At 43.4% G+C, this 19,272-nt stretch overlaps 1 protein-coding gene across 1 annotated transcript in view; it reads right to left on the bottom strand.

Moving 5' to 3' along the window:
• The window catches only part of cacna1ba (calcium channel, voltage-dependent, N type, alpha 1B subunit, a), a 159,061-nt gene that overhangs the window by 14,066 nt on the left and 125,723 nt on the right, over positions 1-19,272 (bottom strand). The window contains exons 39-46 of the mRNA XM_063896797.1: positions 12,759-12,886; positions 11,549-11,645; positions 9,245-9,350; positions 7,312-7,419; positions 6,426-6,541; positions 4,401-4,570; positions 3,404-3,539; positions 1,742-1,861 (exon numbers count right to left, since the gene is read on the bottom strand). Of these exons, the coding sequence (XP_063752867.1) occupies positions 1,742-1,861; positions 3,404-3,539; positions 4,401-4,570; positions 6,426-6,541; positions 7,312-7,419; positions 9,245-9,350; positions 11,549-11,645; positions 12,759-12,886 (981 nt within the window). The remainder of the gene's footprint in view (positions 1-1,741; positions 1,862-3,403; positions 3,540-4,400; positions 4,571-6,425; positions 6,542-7,311; positions 7,420-9,244; positions 9,351-11,548; positions 11,646-12,758; positions 12,887-19,272) is intronic.

Raw genomic sequence — 19,272 nt, 5'->3', positions numbered from 1 at the left:
CTGATAATTACAATGGGGCTCTGTATATACTTTTTTAAACCGGAAGGCAGATGTTCCTCACCGGCAGCTGAAACGAAGTGATTGTGGACTTCAATCATCACTTTGAGCACAGCAGGAAAACTAAGGGTCTCTCTGAGGTTAAGCATGTCACGCCCACACAAAGAAGAAATTGGGATGGTTCCCAATAAACTCCTGCATTAGGAAGTGTCTGGTAATAATTGAATTAGCGTGAGGATTTCCTGCCCGTTATTCTAAGAGGTGAGAAAAATAAGACAGCCAGTCAACAAGGCAACCTTCCGCCCTGGTTCCTCACATCCTTCATTAATCCCTTTCTCCAGATTGCCTTTCCTCTACGGTAACCAAATTACCCCCTTCCTCTCCCAGTGAATCTCAGGGCCGAAAGCCATTTGGAGCTCCGATCATCATTCTGATGGCAGCAGGAGAAAGAAGATACTGGGCAGATAGCTGGCGGCCTGCCAGGATCTAATCAGATTACTTTGTGTCTGCAGAGAGAGGGCTCTCCCAGTCAGGGCTGTGAAAGGAAAGCACCTTGAATGCAGGAATCGATCAGCATCGCCCAGGAAATGAGGACCTGATTTTATTTAAAAGGATCTAGAAAAAAGAATGATGTTGAGTTTTTTCAGCCATAACATGATAAATAGTGATGTGTTTCTTCTTGAAATACTTCTGTGACGGTTGTTATGATCTCACCCAAGCGTTAGTGTGTTTTAGTTTGCAAGGGAAGATCAGAGGTGTGTGTGTGGTGCAGGGATAATTATTCAAAAAAACTATGAACAACAATACATGCAGGGTCAAAAACAATGCTCAAAATGTAACATATTAAAACCATTATTATTAATTAATAATAGCTGCTTGCACTATTCAGCAGCATCTCACATCAGGGGTCCTGATTTTGTTCCTCGTGCTCCCTGGTTTGTTCATGTTCAGCTTTTCTTTGTTTATCAGCTTTCGCAAATAAAAACTTGCTTTTTGTCAAGTCTTCCTGCCATATTTTTTATTTTACTGCCCTTGGGTCCAACTTCCTGCCAAACCCTGACAGTATGTCTGTTTGTTTTGTTGTGCCTATTTTAGTGTTATATAACTCTCTCATTATTATTTATTTATTTTCTCAAAATAAAACACTGTGGCTGCGGTGGATCCTCAGAGGTAAATCCATTAGAAATGTATTCCTCACCGGACTGCCTGTCTTTGGTCTTGGCTCTTTCTTTTTTTTACTGGGCTCTCCTAAACCCGGTTCTGCAGCGATGGTACCGGTATTTATCCCTGCTTCCATTCTTACCCCCACTGATAATGTTATCTAATTGCTATGCGCTCCTCTGCAGCGTGAACGTGAACTACGTGAACTACGTGAACAGGAACTTTAGAATTGATTATTTCTTCTTTTTATTTTTAATTATGTGCTATGCCTCGTATTGTTTTATGTTGCTGCAACACAAAAATGTCCCAGTTTGGGAATAATAAAGTCATTCTTATCTTATCTTATCATTTTAACTACAGTGGTGTTACAATGTTATATTTTTTTATTTTAAAATGTTTTATGTTTGGAAATAAATTGCAATCCCTAATCTTTCTACGGACCCCCTGCAATCGCCTTTAGCACCCTTAGGGTTACCCGTATCCCCAGTAGGTAAAAAATAACGATTAGTCAAAGCAATAATAATCATGATAATAATAATACAATCTATGGGCCCTTTAAAGGCCACAGCTGGAGGAGAGTTACCTGCAGCTCAGCGTTGAGGCGAGGCATGGAAGCCGCTCGGGCCTGGTTCTCCAGACTGCAGCCAGGGACCGGGAGTGTGCTGCTGGCACTGGTCTCCATCTTCCTCATCTCCACAGACTCCTGGCCGGGCACACACACAAACAAAATTAGCATCATAAGGTGTGTGGTTCCTTTTTATTTTACCTTACATTTTCAAATTAAATTTGCTATTCCAAAAATTGTCTTGGTCACCAGCAGCAAATAAAGCCGTGGTGACTGTGGTACATTCTGTATAATGCACCTTTCACACGCGCTGTGTACCAATCTCACAAAGAGACATTCACCAGGGGTTTCACAGAGTCATCGTTTGGTTCAGTTATACTTCTCACCGTGGCAGGGTTACTGCTGTCACACAGACAGGTGCTGAGAACGCAGCAGCAGATGAATGCCATACTTCATACACACTTCATACACACTAATCTGCTGCCCCCATTTCTTTGGTTTAACACTAAAAGTCTGAATGCAAACTGCAGATGTTGCAAATAGCATACCAGGAAAGGTCATGCTGCAAGGCCTTTGAGTATCAAAATATAAAACTATAGTAATCTGTAATGTAATGCATTAAAAACAAGAGGAAATAAATAACAATAAGATGCTTTTACTCAAGTGAATGTAACCTTAGAAAATGTAATATCAAAATGTAGAAACAGTAATAGTTTACAAATGCGCTTTAAGCGTCACACATTCATCAGAAGCTTAGACTGTATTTGTTTAATAAATCAGCCCAGCAGGTCCAGCTACTGCATTACAAAGACATGTATTATACTGTGTGTATCTTTACCTAAAAATGTATTGTAATACTGAAATCCTGATAGTAATCTCACTTTTTAATCTGATTACCTCTTTTTTTAAGTAACTGTTTTCGAATACAGCTTTTTTTGTATCCAGATTACTGTAAACTGGTTACATGTAATCTGTTATTCCCCAAGCCTGGTGATATGTAATAAAAAATATGATAACACATATTTATAATATAGTGATATTACTATAGAAAAAACCTGTACCAAATCAGTTCTGGTTTGCTTTGCAGCTTCAGGACAATGAGAGACACACAGAACAGTGCTGATTGCCATGTTTGAAACACAGTCCTTACATGACTTACACTAAGTTAAGAGATCTTTCTCGATGTGTAAAGATTCTCACATTTACATAAATGTAATAATAAAAAAACCAAACTGAATTATTTCGTTTGTCATGATGTCCCGTACTCACTCAGCCACAGACAGGGGTTACATTTGGCCGGGGCTGTTCTAGCACGCCCGACCGATACAAAGCGGGATTTTAGGGATAGTGCAGAGCAATGTTGATCTAAAATGGCAATTTGAATTTTGGATAACTGTGATTTTTCTTTGTCTATATATGAATAATTTTAATTCAATAAATTCCAATTTAGCTTTACTCTTAAAAAGACGGTTCTGTTTGTATTACTTTCTATTTTTACTGTCTCATTTAGTGGCATCAATGTGTGCATTTGATACAGAACAGTTGGGGCCTCATAATAATGACCCCCCCGCACCCCCCCCACATATCAAATCCCAATCTGACCACTGGCCACAGAGATTTATATCGATTAAAGTACAGGTTCCCAAATGCAACACGCGTTGGAATATGGGTCTGCAGTACCTCAATGACGGGAGGGGTCGGTGTGTCCTCTGAGGGGCCCCTAGACAAGGTCCTTTTAGTCTTAGCTCGGGACGCTTCCTTGGGTTTTTCCATCACCCAGGAAGATGATGTCTTCATGCTGTGCTCATGTCCTGGCCTGCATGTTGTCAAATTTCAGCATCGTAACAATCATAATATTACAAATCTATAAAAATGTAAAGTAAATAAAGAATAAACTATAAACAATTCAAATGTATAGATTTTTTAAAAGCACGTTAACACTTGAAAAATAATTAAGCACAATGCAATTAAAATAAAAACAGATACTCAAACTACAGAGTATGAGATTCAATAAAATACTTGAAAATAAAACATCTGAATCTTTTCTTCACACCTCACCTGGCACCTGATACTGTGAATAGTCCAGATATACTTGGTAATAGTACTTGCTTCTTCATTAATATTCTTGTAAAGGCTAATGTGATCTTACTATAGGTTTGAAATTCCAACTTATAAATCCAACTTTATTGTCATACTGACTGCACTAAAGAATACTGATGGGCCTGACTACAGCATTCTGTCTTGGTGCAGTGAACCCAGACATAGACCCAGAGTCAGGCCCAGGATTACTGAAACTGTCCGATCAGTTTTGCTGATGTCCTGCTGGAGGAGCAGACAGTCAGCTGTTTGCAGGGTGTGTCTCTCTCTCCATCATGCAGGTAGGGAAAGGTGGGGACATGTAAACAGATGCCGATTATATATTCTGCTGGATTTACTGAGGCCACACAATTTGTGATGGTCACTTTTATCTGGAAAACTTTTCCACTTCAACAGATTTCTACCAAAAGGTTCATCCTCACACACATTTGCACTATGCCATTTCCTTGTGTGGCCCCTTAAGCCTGAAGGCAGTGAACTACACCTGACCTAGTGTGACCTGGTGCTGAAAGTCAATCTTGGCTCTTACTCTGGATGTAATCTTGTGTTAAAGCTTGATTTCCTGAAGCGTGAAACTTACAGTGTGCCTCCGTTGTTGAGGGAGTTGGAGCTAGGTCTGGTCTGTGGCTGGGACTTGGATTTGGACTGTAGCATGCTGGGAGGCTCCACACTGTTTAGCATCATAGGCAGATCTTTCTCCTGCATGTGAGTCAGAGGCAGCAGTGGCTTAAACAGAGCCCCGACCTTGCACTGTGGAGAAGAAACGTATGGCACCATGCTGAAGACATCCAGAGGCAGCAGGCAGAATATTTTGTCGCACCCAGGTCCGACATGGGGGTGCCAGGGCCACCCGGATGTGGAGACCTGGGCCCAAAATATTCATTTCTTGCAGTCATGCTTTGTACGTGGTACATTTGTGTGTATCCATGAGTATTTTTGTGTTCCCAAACAGACATGCACCTGAAGAGTAGATGTACAAGCTGAGCAGCGACCAGCAGCTGATGCAGGATCATCCTCGGCGGCTAAGCGTTTTTCTCAAATGAGGCACTACATGTAGTTCCCCTCGGGGGACATTGGTGTACTGAAGGAGGTCGCTGAGATGTTTCTTTGAAAGTGTTTTATTCTTAAAATACTGATTAGTTTTTAACCTAGTTACAGCTCATAGAGTCCTGTTGTGAACCCAGAAATGTTGAGTACCCTAAAGTTTTGTATGAGAATTGTGTAGTACGGGTCCCCAGCACACAGAATATGCCGGATGCTAACTTGCATATGTTGGGCAATTTGCAAAATGAGCATAAGTTAGTTATGATGAGAAAGCTATGATGGTTAGAATATAATAGAATATATCTTTATTGTCATTATACAAGTACAACAAAAATGATTTGGCAACTCAAGCCAGAACAGGCTTACAGTCTAAAAACCTTCAATGTGCAAAACTGCATAAATGTAGTGTGTGTCTAACTGTGTGTTGATAAATGGTTATAGTAACCAAAAGATGCAAGCAAAAATAGCAATCAATATTTCTAACAAGTAGTGGTTGCAGTCTTTGAGGGGTGGAGGTGTTTTCTGTGTGTTCACGGTTGTTGTAATGTGATCTGAGGTTGGACAGGAATGGGAGTGATGGAGGCCACAGCTCTCGGAAAGAAGCTGTTCCTCAGTCTGATGCTGTGTGATTTTATTAAATGAATTACCATCATAGCCTATGTCGACAAAAAAAAAAAAAAATGGCTTGGCCAAGTTGGACCATTTCAGAGTGGTTTTGGGGGTAATTGAGGATGCTGTGTCTATTTTAACCACACAATGACAATATTTGAACTCCCTGTGTGCTGATTTTAATTACATTTGGGTCGATTATGAAATTTAATAAACCCCAAAACCACTCCAAAATTGTCCAAATCGGCAAAGCCATTTATGTTTACATAAGCTAAAATGCCATTAATGCTGATTAAAGCAACTTATGCTAATTGTGCAAATTCCCCAACATATGCAAGTTAGCATTTGGCCGTTTCTACGTGCTGGGGACCCCTACTATACATTGTTATCATCAAACTTTGGGGGACTCAACATTTCAGAGTCACTATGCTGGCAACTAGAGTACTTACAGATGTGGTCATGTTTCTCACTAAATTGAAAGAGTATGTTCCAAAAAGATGCAGCTCAATGGTCTGTTCTGGTGGGGGGGAACTTGGCTTGAAAATATTTTAAAGTGCGTATATAATTGAAAACCGTTTTAGAGCCACTTTCCACTTCCGCGGGGAACACCTTACTGTGTGCCTCTGCAGTCAAACACTACATTAGTGTTCCACAACTGAAGGCTGCTGGCAGCACAGGCTCCTTCTTTATGTGTGTGTGTGTGTGTGTGTGTGTGTGTGTGTGTGTGTGTGTGTGTGTGTGTGTGTGTGTGTGTGTGTGTGTGTGTGTGTGTGTGTGTGTGTGTGTGTGTGTGTGTGTGTGTGTGTGTGTGTGCATGCATTCATACAGAGTGTGTATCAGTGTAAGCAGGGATAAGATATGTGGGCTCATGCATTCAGGTTTGCATCTGTGCTTCCAATGCGTTTGCCTCAGTGCATGTGTGTGTGAGGATGCAGGCATGTGTGTGTTGTACCTGTGAGCCTGATGCGCCCTTCTGCTGCTGCAGCTGCAGCCTCCGCGCTCGGTTCTGCTTGTAGTAGTCAAAGATCATCAGGGCCGCATACACCTTCCCCACCGTCAGCTCATTGGCTGATGGGGAGGAGGAGAGGAGACATGAGGTGAGAGACATGTAGAGGAGAGAAGGGAGGAGAGGAGAGGAGTACAAGGGAGAAGGGAGAGGAGACATGATGTGAGAGACATGTAGAGGGGAGAAGGGAGGACAGAAGACAACAAGGGAGAAGGGAGGGGAGGAGAGGAGAAGAGAACAAGGGAGAAGGGAGGGGAGGAGAAGAGACGAGAACAAGGGAGAATGGAGGGGAGGAGAAGGGAAGAGAGATGAAGAGAAGAAGGGAGGCGAGGAGAAAAAGGGAGAAGGGAGGGGAGGAGAGGAGAAGAGAAAAAGGGAGAAGGGAGGAGAGGTGAACAAGGGAGGAGAGGAGAACAAGGGAGAAGGGAGGGGGAGAGAAAAATGGAGAAAGGAGGAGAGGAGTGAAGAATAAAAATGAGAGAACAAATCTGCTGACTCATTCACTTCTATCCACCCCGTGCTCTGCCTATGGTTCACATGAGGTAAATGAAACTCTCACTCTGTGCAGAGCGGTTTGGTTAATTCACAGAAAGCAATTCAAATAGATTTGAGGGGAAAAAAACAGCGACAGAACTGTAGGGACATGGATCTGTGTGTGAGATGTGGTGGAGGTGAAACTGCAGAGCTCATAGTAAAAATACACTTACACATTTTAGTTCAAACTGACTTTAGCCTATATCTAAGACAATGCGTCTTCCAACAGATCTCTGCCTCCAGGTCGTAAAGAGGAGATGTGTGAGGGATCAGAGTGTGATGTTGATGAAAGGCTCACCAGTGTGTGGTGTCACCAGCAGATCCATGGTCTTCTGAGAGAGGCTGGGCCACACTGTGGACAGCTCCTTCTTTAACTCAGTGTCAGAGAGTCGCTGGGCTACCATGCCTGGAGATACACACAGAGAGACTTTAACCTCTTTATGTTAAACACATAGATCAACTGCACTGTATACTGTGTTGTAATATAACAAGGGAGGGAAGGAGAGACAGAAAAGTGACCATCTTCCAACTATATATAAGACACAGAGCACGGAAAGTACTTGATGCGTTCCTGAGGTCTGGAATTAGAAACCTCCATAAGAATTGCAGATAGATGCAGTGAAGGCACACCACAGCAGATATGCCCAGCAACACGAAGCCTTCCAATGAATGCAGATGGAGGTCTCATTTACTCATTTCCAAACCTAAAAAACTGAAACGTTGAGTTTAATTAAATGAATTATGTCAAAAAATGTCACATAACAGTATTAGGTTATTTGAAGGCAATCATATGAACCTAATATTTTGTCATTTTTTAACTTCATATCATTGCTTTCAACTAACCTAATAGAGTTATGTGAAATCTATTGACATAATACATTTAATTAATGTTAACGTTTCAGTTTTTTCAGTGTAGTTCTGGAACATCAAAAAGCATTTGTCTGCACTGACCCGTTGACCCCTTTTTCCCTTTTAGTAACTGCATATTGCAGATTGGGTATTACTGGCTTAGGTCTGGATGGGGAAGAGTAACTGTTTTCTGTTCATGTTGTAAGCCTGCATTTTTTCTCACGCATAACACTAGTTTAATGTTGAACCTGCAGTTAAATAAACCCATAAAAGCTAAGATCTTATCCAATATTATAAAATGTATCATTAGCTACAATGGTGTACCCATACAATAATTCCCTTGCATCGTTTTGTAATTGTGTTTATTTAATTAAGGTTAATTTGCGTTAGAAGAAGAAGGGCATTCCCCCTCCTGTTGTGTTCATTTCTCCCCCCACTTCAAATTTGACCCGTCTGTTTTAACTGCTCTCACATAACACAGAAAACATTAATCATCACTAAATGTTATTTATGTCTCAGAATATTGGTTGGAATCAATAATTACAGGAAATATTCAAAGAACAGACACTGAATGTGTGTTCCAAACTAACCATTTTGTTGATTTGTGTGTGTGTGTGTGTATCTGACGGATGAACATAATCTAAGGTGACCCATTCATTTCGTATGGCGGTCTATTATATATATATATATATATATATATATATTTTAACTGGGGACATCAAGTGTTACGAAGTTGATAACATTCAAAATGTAATGAAAGTGGTGAGCGGCAGTTTAAATGCCTACTGTGGAGGATATCATAAAGCCTTGAAGCAATCAAATGCAAAACACTATATTTATGATTGATGGAAGTAGTAAATCGGTCAGATCTGACCCGACCACAACAGCAGGGTTACACAACAGAACTCTCACTGTTCAGAACAGTGTAAGAACAAAACAACACGAAAAATACTCAATTGGTCTGAAATGAGAGAAGAAGAAATGACCCCAATTCAAGCACCTCCTTATTGGCTTGAGTTTCTTTAAAATGTTAAGGATCGCTACAGTGTGATATAGATTGGCTAAAAGCCTGACCTGCCAAGCCCGGTTTGCGTCCCATTGATATTTCTTGCCGTTTAACTTCTAATGTGCATTAAACAGATGAATGGAAACAGAGGTCAGCTGAAAGTGCTGTGTGTTCAGACTTGTTGGTCTGCTGGCATGGAAACTCTGAAATGTTCATGGCTGTATTTCCTTTCAGCTAGAACACAGCCTTTTTTTCACAAACCAAAGGTTAGAGGGAGGCTTATCTCGAGATGGAAACCAGAGAGGCCATCATACAATTCTCTATTCTAGTCATGTTTATTCCCTTTTTTTGTTTGTTGACGGTGTGGTTTTCTAACCTGAGGCCAGTTTGATCTCCAGGGCAGTGCGGATGAGGGCCATCAGGGTTGAGGTGAAGTGGACGCTGTTGTCCTCGGCGATGGGCATGTTCATTTTGACAAGGCGCTGAGGAGAGGAGACGAGTGGTGACAGAGACTTTAGATCAGAGTGATAGCAGACAGCCCCAGCAGAACATACAGAGCTCACCCAGAGAAAGCAATCTGTGTGCTGCTGCCATTCCATCCCCTCCATGGATTCGCTGTTAGCAGACCTTAAAGGTGCCTTGCTAAATTTGGTTGAATGTGTGCAGGATTGGCAATGGATAAAACGTTACTGAGACAGCACACAAAAAGCCTTCTACCTAGCCCTCTACAAGTACGTACAGAGGAGACAAACTAGACATTCACATTCACTGCTATTTGCTACAGTATGCACTACACTGCAAGTCAAGTGCACTGGTGCAAGACTGACATTGACCGAAAGAAAGGTGAGAGTAGGCATGTAACGCATAACCATGAATTTGCCTGGACAGTCGCAGGAGCTCGACTCTGGGTGCTATCCTAGCAATCATCAACTTGGAGTTGAAAGTATGCTCTACTTGTAATGTGGCAGGTTGCATAAAGAGTGTGTATTCCACCAAGCCTGGGCAGCCTTAGAAGCAAGACTGTGTTCATGTAGGACTAATGGCACCACGAGAGGCATACACAATGCTATGGGATGTTGGTGTTAGAGTTGAGCTCCCCTGGACACAGAAAGCATTCACCTACATGTGCTATCAGTGACAGTGCAGAGAGTAAGACAGACCACAGTCAGAAAGAGATGGGGATGGAGAGCTGAGGGGCAAACACACACACACACACACAAACACACGCACACACACACACACACACACACACACACTTGCACAACTGCGCAAATATGCACGTGGTCTGTCATTCACCTATACCCACAAATAGCTACATGCTGCACAATCAATTACAAAGACAGGAGTACAGTTAGTAATGTCCTAGGCTGCTGGTGTTTAACATTTAAAGCAACTGAGAAGCTATATTTGATTTAAAGAAAAAGTCAAGCAATCATTTTTAAAGCCTCATAGAAGATATGCAAAAATGTAGATCACAGCATGCCTCATCAGCTGCATGGTGCAATGTCAATCAGCATGGGGGATTTCAACAAAACATGTGGAAGTATGTTTCATTTACAGTTGTAATGGGTCAAATCCACTAAACCAGTTATATTCTGTTGAGCTGTGAACTTAGAACACATTATACTTAATGTTTCCTACACATTCTTAAACCTAGATAAATCTCAACATGAATCAACATTTTGTTTGGATCTGTGTGGCGTCACTTCCCTATACATGGTTTCTAACTGTAATTTAAAACCGTACAGGATCAGACATCTGGAAGGTGTGATATTTAACGTGAAACTGACTTTCACCAGTCTATATGTTTGGGCAATTTGCCTGCCAGACAAATCCTCATGGACAAGGAATACTTAGGGAATCCTGACCAAGAAAAGCAAATCAAAATTCCATTATCACATTCTTCTCACTGAGCCATCAAAGTTGTTTGTTATTGATTTGACTTTAATGGGAAAAAAGGTCTGACAGCTCAATTCAACTCCAATCTGACCTAAAAAGGCCCTTACCTGTAGAGCATTTTAACATTAGGGGTCGATGCTCCTTATTGCAGACTCAACTGGATATTTGACAAATTATAGTGGCCCTTCTGCATAATCTACTCAGATACAGATCCCGCCTACTGCTTTATCAGGTGGAAATGGCATCCTAATCCACATTCATCTTAAAATAAATACATACTCACAGACAAACACACAAATATTTCCAACAGTGGAACGACTGAGATGACATGAGAGAAAGAGGGGATGGGCAGCAAAGACACAATCATAAAGTGAGAAGCACCGAGTATTACTCCCACAGAAAAGCAACAGAAGCTACACATACTCACACCATCACACAGAAACACACACACACTGCTCCACAGACTAATACCCCAGCTCGGGTGTACCATTCAAAGGAAATAATAATATTACAACATAAGGGAGAAAGAATCCTGCATAATGAAGTATAGGTATGATACACTAACTTTAGCTATGCTATCACTGGAGATGGGTCTGAGCCCACAGAAAGAAACAGAACAGACAGTAAAGATGAGGGAGGGGCTTACACCAACAATATCAGCGCACTAGCAAAACAAAGTGAAGAGAGGAGGGAACACTGCAGAGCACAGATGTTGGCTTGAGGGCACGCCAATGGGAGAAAGACTGGAGGAGGAAGAAGGTGGAGGAGGATGACGGTCTACCTTGTAGGCGACTCTTGGCGGACATTTCTTTCCCAAACCTAACGGTGGGGACATGTGGAGCAGCATCTGATACATATCGAGGTACTTGATACGGCCACTTCACAGGGTAGGAAATAAAAAAATAAACAGAACGCAAACACAGAAGGATGGGGAGTTAGAGAAGGAGGTGAGGAACAAAGGAAGAAAAACAAGAGAATAATGGAAAGGAGAAACAGAAATCTGTGTTAGTAGATTTCCTCGGGTGAGATGGAAGGTGGATGTCATCCTCGGCCGCTGTGACGGGGCTCAGGGATGCATCACTGTGGAGCTCAGGATCCCTGACAGGAAACATGAAGTGGTAAAAGAGTGAGTTTGGTGGGAAAGGGGAGGATGGTCCGAAGAAGGGAGGATGGGTTTACCCGACACACAGAATGCTGATATGAGGGAAGAGAGATGACAGCATTGTTACGGGGATGTCTGCCTCAGCATGCCAGCAGACATCCCTCTGGTACTGGAACCAGGGTGCACGGAAACAATGGTTTCAATGCCAGCGCTTTGGTCTGAGGCAGAGTCTCAAAACACTCTATCCTTCATCAGGCTTTGGATCTTATTCATATTTTTAAAGATTGAGACCTTTTTCATATATCAGATTTGCCTCAATGTCCTGAACCTAGTGATTGATACTTTGATGCTGATTATTAAAACGGGTTTGCTTTATAACTTCGCTGTGGCTTTGAAAGCTTTGTTTCCACTCCGGCATCATCAACCAAAGCCAGTCAGTTTGGAGTGGCGGGTGCTCGTGTAAAGGCGATTTCATTGGTGCACAGCCATTCAGTTAAAAGTCTCTTGGCACAGAGGTACACAAAGCACCCTAGTGACGGAAATGTCTGGTATTTGCAAACCTTGTATGCTACCCTATTAGGGCAGTTCTTCCCTAAGCCAAGGGGGGGTGAGATAATGCGTAACAAATTGTACATATCCTTATAGGAAATCCGTCCGCTGTGGAGAAGAACAAGCACATAAATAAAACAAACGTTCAGGACAGCAGTAAATCAATAATTATCGGGCTGACTGCAAACAACAAGGTATAGGAACAAGGCTTCTCCAAGAGGCCTCATTAAGTAACCTTAGTAACAGAGGGGAAAGAGAGGAGTAAAGTTAGGGTATCTGTTCCCCCCCCACTCTACTTTGTATGCTACTCTCTGGGGCCCAAAGGGAGGCGTGAACATACCATGCACCCGGGTCGTACTCGGCCCAAACCCGGATGAACTCATCGAGGTGATGAGGCCCCAGGATGGAGGAGTCTCTGGTTAGGTACTCAAAGTTATCCATTATCACCGCCACGAACAGGTTCAGCATCTGCAGCACACAAGGGACACATTAGTCCTGTGTTTGATCCGGGTAGCATCCGAATCCAGCAGAATGTTTCAACATGTTTTGTGTGTAAGTGACTAATGGAGACAACAACCACAATGCTCCGTCAGTAAACTGCATCAATAAAGAGGAATGGCTTCAAAGAAAGGGTGCTGATACAAATATGTCTCTTAAAGTTCCCCCATTATGACATCAATATATACATTTTTTACCATGTAGAATCCAAATCTGGGACCCTTAAACCTCACAAAAGCTTACTTTTGCCTTATTCTGGCCTTAGATAAAAATAATCCACTATGTTGGCTCACGGGTTAAACCAGGTGAGGGTCTCTGTGTGATTAAGCATTTCAGACTCTAACATATTGTACATGAAGACAGCAACCACAGCTGATTGATGTGGAACATATCCCAGGAATGAGAACTGAATTGGATGCACCCCCAGTGAGGGGGGAGAGAGAGTCAGAAAACAGTGGATGTCAAGGCACAGCCAGGGCACACTGGTGACATCACACTGCTGTGAAACTCAGCATGGGGTTCAGTGTCGGCTAAACAAGCTTTAGCTGTAACTAGTAGTAGTAGTGGTAATATTATAGTTTAGTGTCCCAAATGCTATCTAATTCAAGCCAACAGTTAGCTAGAAGTTAGATATTAGTTATATGTAGTTAGATAGCCGCACCTGAATTGACAGGGTGTGCCAGCACGGGAGAGCCGAGCCAAGGGTGACGGGGCTTTACATGACTTTGAATGTAGTCACACAGAAGGTGTACTGATCGCGCGGGACTTAAATGTCACTGGATGAACGATCGGGCTAGGTGTAGGATTTATGTCTGAATCTATTTGTATCCCATACCTGAATGTGTATAGTCATACTGTGGTAAAGGTGGTAAAAGGATAACCCCTCGGCCTTACTGCATTAATTCATTTATTATCGAACAACATGGCAAGTTCAGCTCCAGGATCATCTAAATGGAAAACTGACTGGGGCAAATGTTGTATTTGCTAAGAGGACAAAGATAATGAGGATCTAAAATCCCCACCTAAACGTTATGCATATCCCCCTGTTCCATGCCGTCAATGAGGTGCCCATGTTCTGGATCCAACTAGACTGGATGAGGGTGGTGGAATACAAGAAAACGCTGAGGAGGAACATGGCACAGTACCACCAGAGCTGCCGATATCTTTTCAAGAACACCAAACTGGAAGAACCAGGGTCTGGAGTCTGAGTGCTTCCTTTGTGAACAAAAAGAGCCAGCATCAGAACTGAGACATGTCATGACCATGAAGCTTAACAAAAGACTCAATGACTGTGCTAAAACTCTAAATGATGGAAGACTCCTGAAAGTACTGAGTGGTGGAGATGTCATAGCACAGGAGCTCAAGTATCATGCTGCATGTTTGATATCCCTGTACAACAGAGAGAGAGCCTACCTGAGAAATGTTGAAAAGAGTGAGCAGAGCCAGCAGTGGGATGTCCACCCACTGGCATTTTCAGAACTAGTAACCTACATAGTGGAGACCAAATTAAGTTCCGAGGGACCTGCAATATTCAGACTTGCAGATATGATCAACCTGTACAAACATCGTCTAGAACAGCTGGGTATGGAGACACCGGATGTTAACGCCACCAGACTGAAGGACACACTGTTGACTGAAATATCTGAGCTGGAAGCTCACAAGAAGGGAAGAGATGTCCTGCAGGCTTTCCAAAACGATGTAGGCTTTGCCCTGTCACAAGCCTCTGACTATAGTGATGCTATGGCACTTGCCAAAGCAGCCAAGATCTTGAGGAGACACATGCTGGACCACAAGTTTTCCTTTGATGGAACCTTCCATGAGGGATGTATTGAGGATGCCATTCCACCCAGCCTTCTTCAATTTGTAGACATGATTGAACACGGGGCTGACGTCAAATCACAACTGAGATTTGGTGCCTCCAAGTCAGACATGGCAATTGCACAGCTCCTGCAGTATAACTGCTACACAAGACACAAGAAAGGAGCATCGACTCACAGGCATTCCAAAGATCGGGAAACACCATTCCCCATCTACATGGGAATGTCAATATATGCCAAGACTAGGAAGAGGATGCTGGTGACAATGCTTCATGAACATGGCCTTAGCATTTCATATGACAGAGTACTGGAGATATCTGCGAAGCTTGGAGATGCAATGCTCAACAGATACAGAGAGGATGGGGTGGTCTGTCCACAAGTTCTGAGGAGAGGGTTCTTCACCACAACAGCCATGAACAACATTGACCACAACCCCACTGCAACAACTGCAACAACCTCTTTTCATGGCACCAGCATCTCAGCTTTCCAGCATCCAACCAAAGACAACCAGGGTAAATACCGTGAACCTGTGAGACTTGGAGGTACGCCCAGCCTTCTTCACCAAGAAGAAGCCTTCTCCTCCACATAGCCGTCCTGTGCAGACAGACCCAGACACCACTCTGTTAGGACCACAACTGGCAATGGAGTGTGAGTGGCTGGAATAAGTCAGTGCAACTGAAGAGACAGATGGGGCAGTGAACATGACCTGGCCAGCCCACCATGCTTCCAAGAAGAGAAGCCCTGAAGCTGAGCTTAGCATAACATCACTGCTACCTCTCTTGCAAGACACAGCCCACTCGGTTGCTACCATCAGACATGTCATGGACAAAGTCAAAGAGACTGTATCTGTCCTGAATCCAGGTCAGATACCTGTCATGACTGCCGACCGGCCAATCTATGCATTGGCAAAGCCAATCCAGTGGCACTGGCCTGAGCAGTGTGGTGAGGATAAGTTTGTCATAATGTTTGGAGGCCTACACATTGAGATGGCTGCACTGAAGTCAACTGGAACAGTTCTACAGGAGAGTGGTTGGACAGCAGCCCAGGTGGAGGCAGGGGTGGCTTCCTCTGGGACACGCCAGGCCCACCAGATAACAGCATTCAGTCTTTATCAGCTGTTGAAGGCAGTCTACAATGACTATTGCACTGAAGCAGCTCACAACTCTGAGGAAGTGCTATGCTTTGATGCTTGGTGTGATAGTAGCAAGCTTCAAAGTCTGCAGTTTCAGTTCTGGAGTTTGGTGCTGTCCATGGAACTGGCGATCCTACTACTAATCCGAGCATTCAGGGAAGCCAACTTCAACCTGTACTGCCAAGCATTGACAGCTAATCCCATATTCTTTGCCAACAACAACACTAACTATGCACACTGGCTCCCCATCCATCGCCGAGACATTGTGACTCTCAAAGAGAAACATCCCCAGCTGGCCCAGGAGTTTGCGAGTGGAAAGTTTGTTGTTCACAAGTCAAGGCGAGAGTTCTCTGCAATAGCTATTGACCAGGCTCATGAGCAGTCAAATGCTGTTATCAAAGCTGACGGGGAGCAGTTGGTATAACTGAAGGTCCCTCAGCACTGAGGAGATGGATGATAGCAGGTCCTCAAGTCTGCCACCTGGTTGCACAGTACAAGGCAGCATCTGAAGCCAAGGAGGCTGCAGAACAAACTAGCCACCACAATGAGACACCACAAGCCCAAAGGGTTTTCCTTGAGAAAGTCAAGAAGCTGACCCAAGTTTTGAAGGAGCTGGGCAATTCTTTCCAGGAAGAGAGTGGGGATCTGTTGTCAATGGACACCAAGGATATCGCTCATCCCAGTGTAGCTGCACTTCTCAGCACACATTATGAGAGAGGCAGAACTTGTTTCCAGCAGTTCATGGAGGGCCTGCAAAATGAGGAAGTGGCCACCTTCTATGACCCGATCAACAAAACAGGGTAGACTTCTTCAGACAGGAACCAGCTTCTGCTGATGCTTCAAAGCAGAACGTGCTGAGGGAGGACTGCCAGCTCTTCCCCAAGCTGTTCATCTCATGCCAGAGCAGAGAATGTGACCAGCACGAGTTCTTTCGCCATGAAAATCAGCAGTTGCCTGCTGCCTTGGGTGATGGTGGGAAGCTTTACGCCAGTCAGAAGTCCCAGCTTGCAGCCATTCTTGAGAGCCATGTTACAATACCTGATGTGGAACCAAAGGCTGATGCAATCATCATTGATGGTTCAGCACTGGTGAACACCCTGCCACCACGAACCTCAAATACTTTTGAAGACTATGTCATGTTGGATGTGCTCCCCAAAGTACAAGCATACTCCACCAAGTACAAGAGAACCGACATCGTGTTTGATGTCTACCAGTCATGAAATCTCAAGGCTGAAACTAGCCAGGTATGCAGTGGAGGAGGGGAGCAAGGTCCTGATGGTTAAGGCCAGTGACACAGATGTCCTCATCATAGCATCAGTGTTCTGCCTCTTCTTCAACGGATTGGTTGGCTGCAGTTGTGGGTGTCCTTTGGCCAAGGATGCAACCTGAGGTGGTTTCCTATACATGACCTTTACACCTCTATCGGACTGGAAAAAAGCAAAGGAATACTCTTCTTTCATGCCTTCACTGGTTGCAATGTTGTTCCAGGCTTCCGCAGCAAAGGGAAAAAGTCTGCATGGCAAACCTGGGATGTGTGTTTTGAGGCATCTGATGTCTTTGCCAAGCTAAGCCAGCACCCACCAACAGTAGGTGATGATGATCTGGAGGTCCTCGAGAAGTTTGTGGTGACCATGTATGACAGGTCCAGTACAGTTGCATGTGTAGATCAGTGTTTCCCAACCTTTTTTGAGCCATGGCACATATTTCACGTTAGAAAAATCCCACGGCACACCACCAAATAAAAATGTCACAAAAAGTTTATATAATGAAATATAATGAAAATGTAGTCTCATTTTACTTACTCAATGTGAAACCTGGGCTTGTTTAGTTGAACACAAATCTGATATTCTTGCAGGAATTGAAGAAAGGCAAACACGAAGATCTTCCTCAACAGCTCTGAGTCTCTCTCTTTTCTTAGTCTTTAAAGTAGTCATGCTTGAAAAGCCCAGCTCACACAGATAGGTGGTGGAGAAAGGGAGAAGAGCTGAAATTGCTTTGTTTCCCAGAATAGGAAACTCCTTGGCAGCAGTCAGCCAAAAACTGTCCAAAGGTAGATCAGCAAAGCTCAGCTTTAGACCACGATTCTGTCTCAGTTCAGTTATTTCTTCCTGCTCCTGCAATGTCATGTCCCTTCCAACTGCAGTTGAGCTATATGGGTTCCTCACCCAGTCAAGGCAATCAGTGGAAAGTGAAGGGAAATAAAATGACAACCTCTGCTCAAGACTTTGCAGATGTTTACCTATTGTCTCACACAGTGCAGCACTGTTGACACTCGGCCATTTCTCTTGCCATTTCTGTGTGTTTTGGAACATTTCAAGATTGGCACTTTCCACATGTTGTTTCCAGAGCAGCACCTTTGAACGAAATCCCTGGATTTGATCTGTACTTGTGAGCAGGTTTTCATTTCGGCCTTGCATTCGTGTGTTCAGGTCATTCAGATGTTGAAATATATCTGCCAGATATGCTAGTCTTGCACACCACTCATCACTTGAGAGCAACTTAGCGTCATCATACTTCTCATTTGTCAAAAACACTTTAAGTTCCTCCCGCAGCTCATACACACGAGCTAAAATGTTGCCACGGGACAGCCACCGGACCTCCGTGTGCAGCAATAACACTTTATGCTCCGCTCCCATTTCCTCACACAATGATGCGAACATGCGGCTTTTCACAGGTCTCGTTTTCACAAAATGTATCATGCGCACAACATCTCCCAGTACAGGAACTAGGTCTTCTGGCAATGTTTTGGCAACGAGTGCTTCCCGGTGCAGAAAACAATGCGTCGCGATGACATCTGGATGTTGTTCTTTCACCCTGTTAACAAATCCTTTGGTGCGCCCGACCATGGCAGCTGCTCCATCGGTGCACACACTTACGCAGTCTTGCCACTTCAGTCCTCCTTGTTCAATGTACTCTGACACAACTCGAAAAATTTCTTCTCCTGTTGTTCTTTCTGGCAATTCCTTGCAAAACAGAAACTGTTCTCTGATGGTGTCTCCGTCTACAAAGCGCACATTTGCCATAAGTTGCGCATGTCCACTGATATCCGTAGATTCATCAAGTTGTAATGCAAATTTAGCACTGATGCGCAACTTTTCCAAAACTATCTTTTCAATGTCTGCAGACATGTCTTGAATACGTCTGGAAATTGTATTATTTGAAAGAGGGACTTATAATTAATTCTTTAACGGCGCCAGGGCCGAGCATCTCTTGCAAGATAATTTTGCATGCAGGCATTATTAATGTCTCTGCCACGGTGTGTGGTTGTTTTGATTTGGCGATGAGTTCAGCAACTTGGTAGCTAGCTTTAAGAGCTTTTTCACCCGTCTTGGTGGTTTTCCTCAATAACGCTGCCTGTTTCCCAGTCTGTTCACGCAGTTTAACAAAATAGTCTGTATTCTTGTTTT

Source organism: Eleginops maclovinus, chromosome 12, assembly GCF_036324505.1.
Source record: "Eleginops maclovinus isolate JMC-PN-2008 ecotype Puerto Natales chromosome 12, JC_Emac_rtc_rv5, whole genome shotgun sequence".
NCBI lineage: Eukaryota > Metazoa > Chordata > Actinopteri > Perciformes > Eleginopidae > Eleginops > Eleginops maclovinus.
The sequence above is the reverse complement of the archived record's forward strand: the minus strand, read 5'-3'. Positions and strand labels throughout refer to the sequence as shown.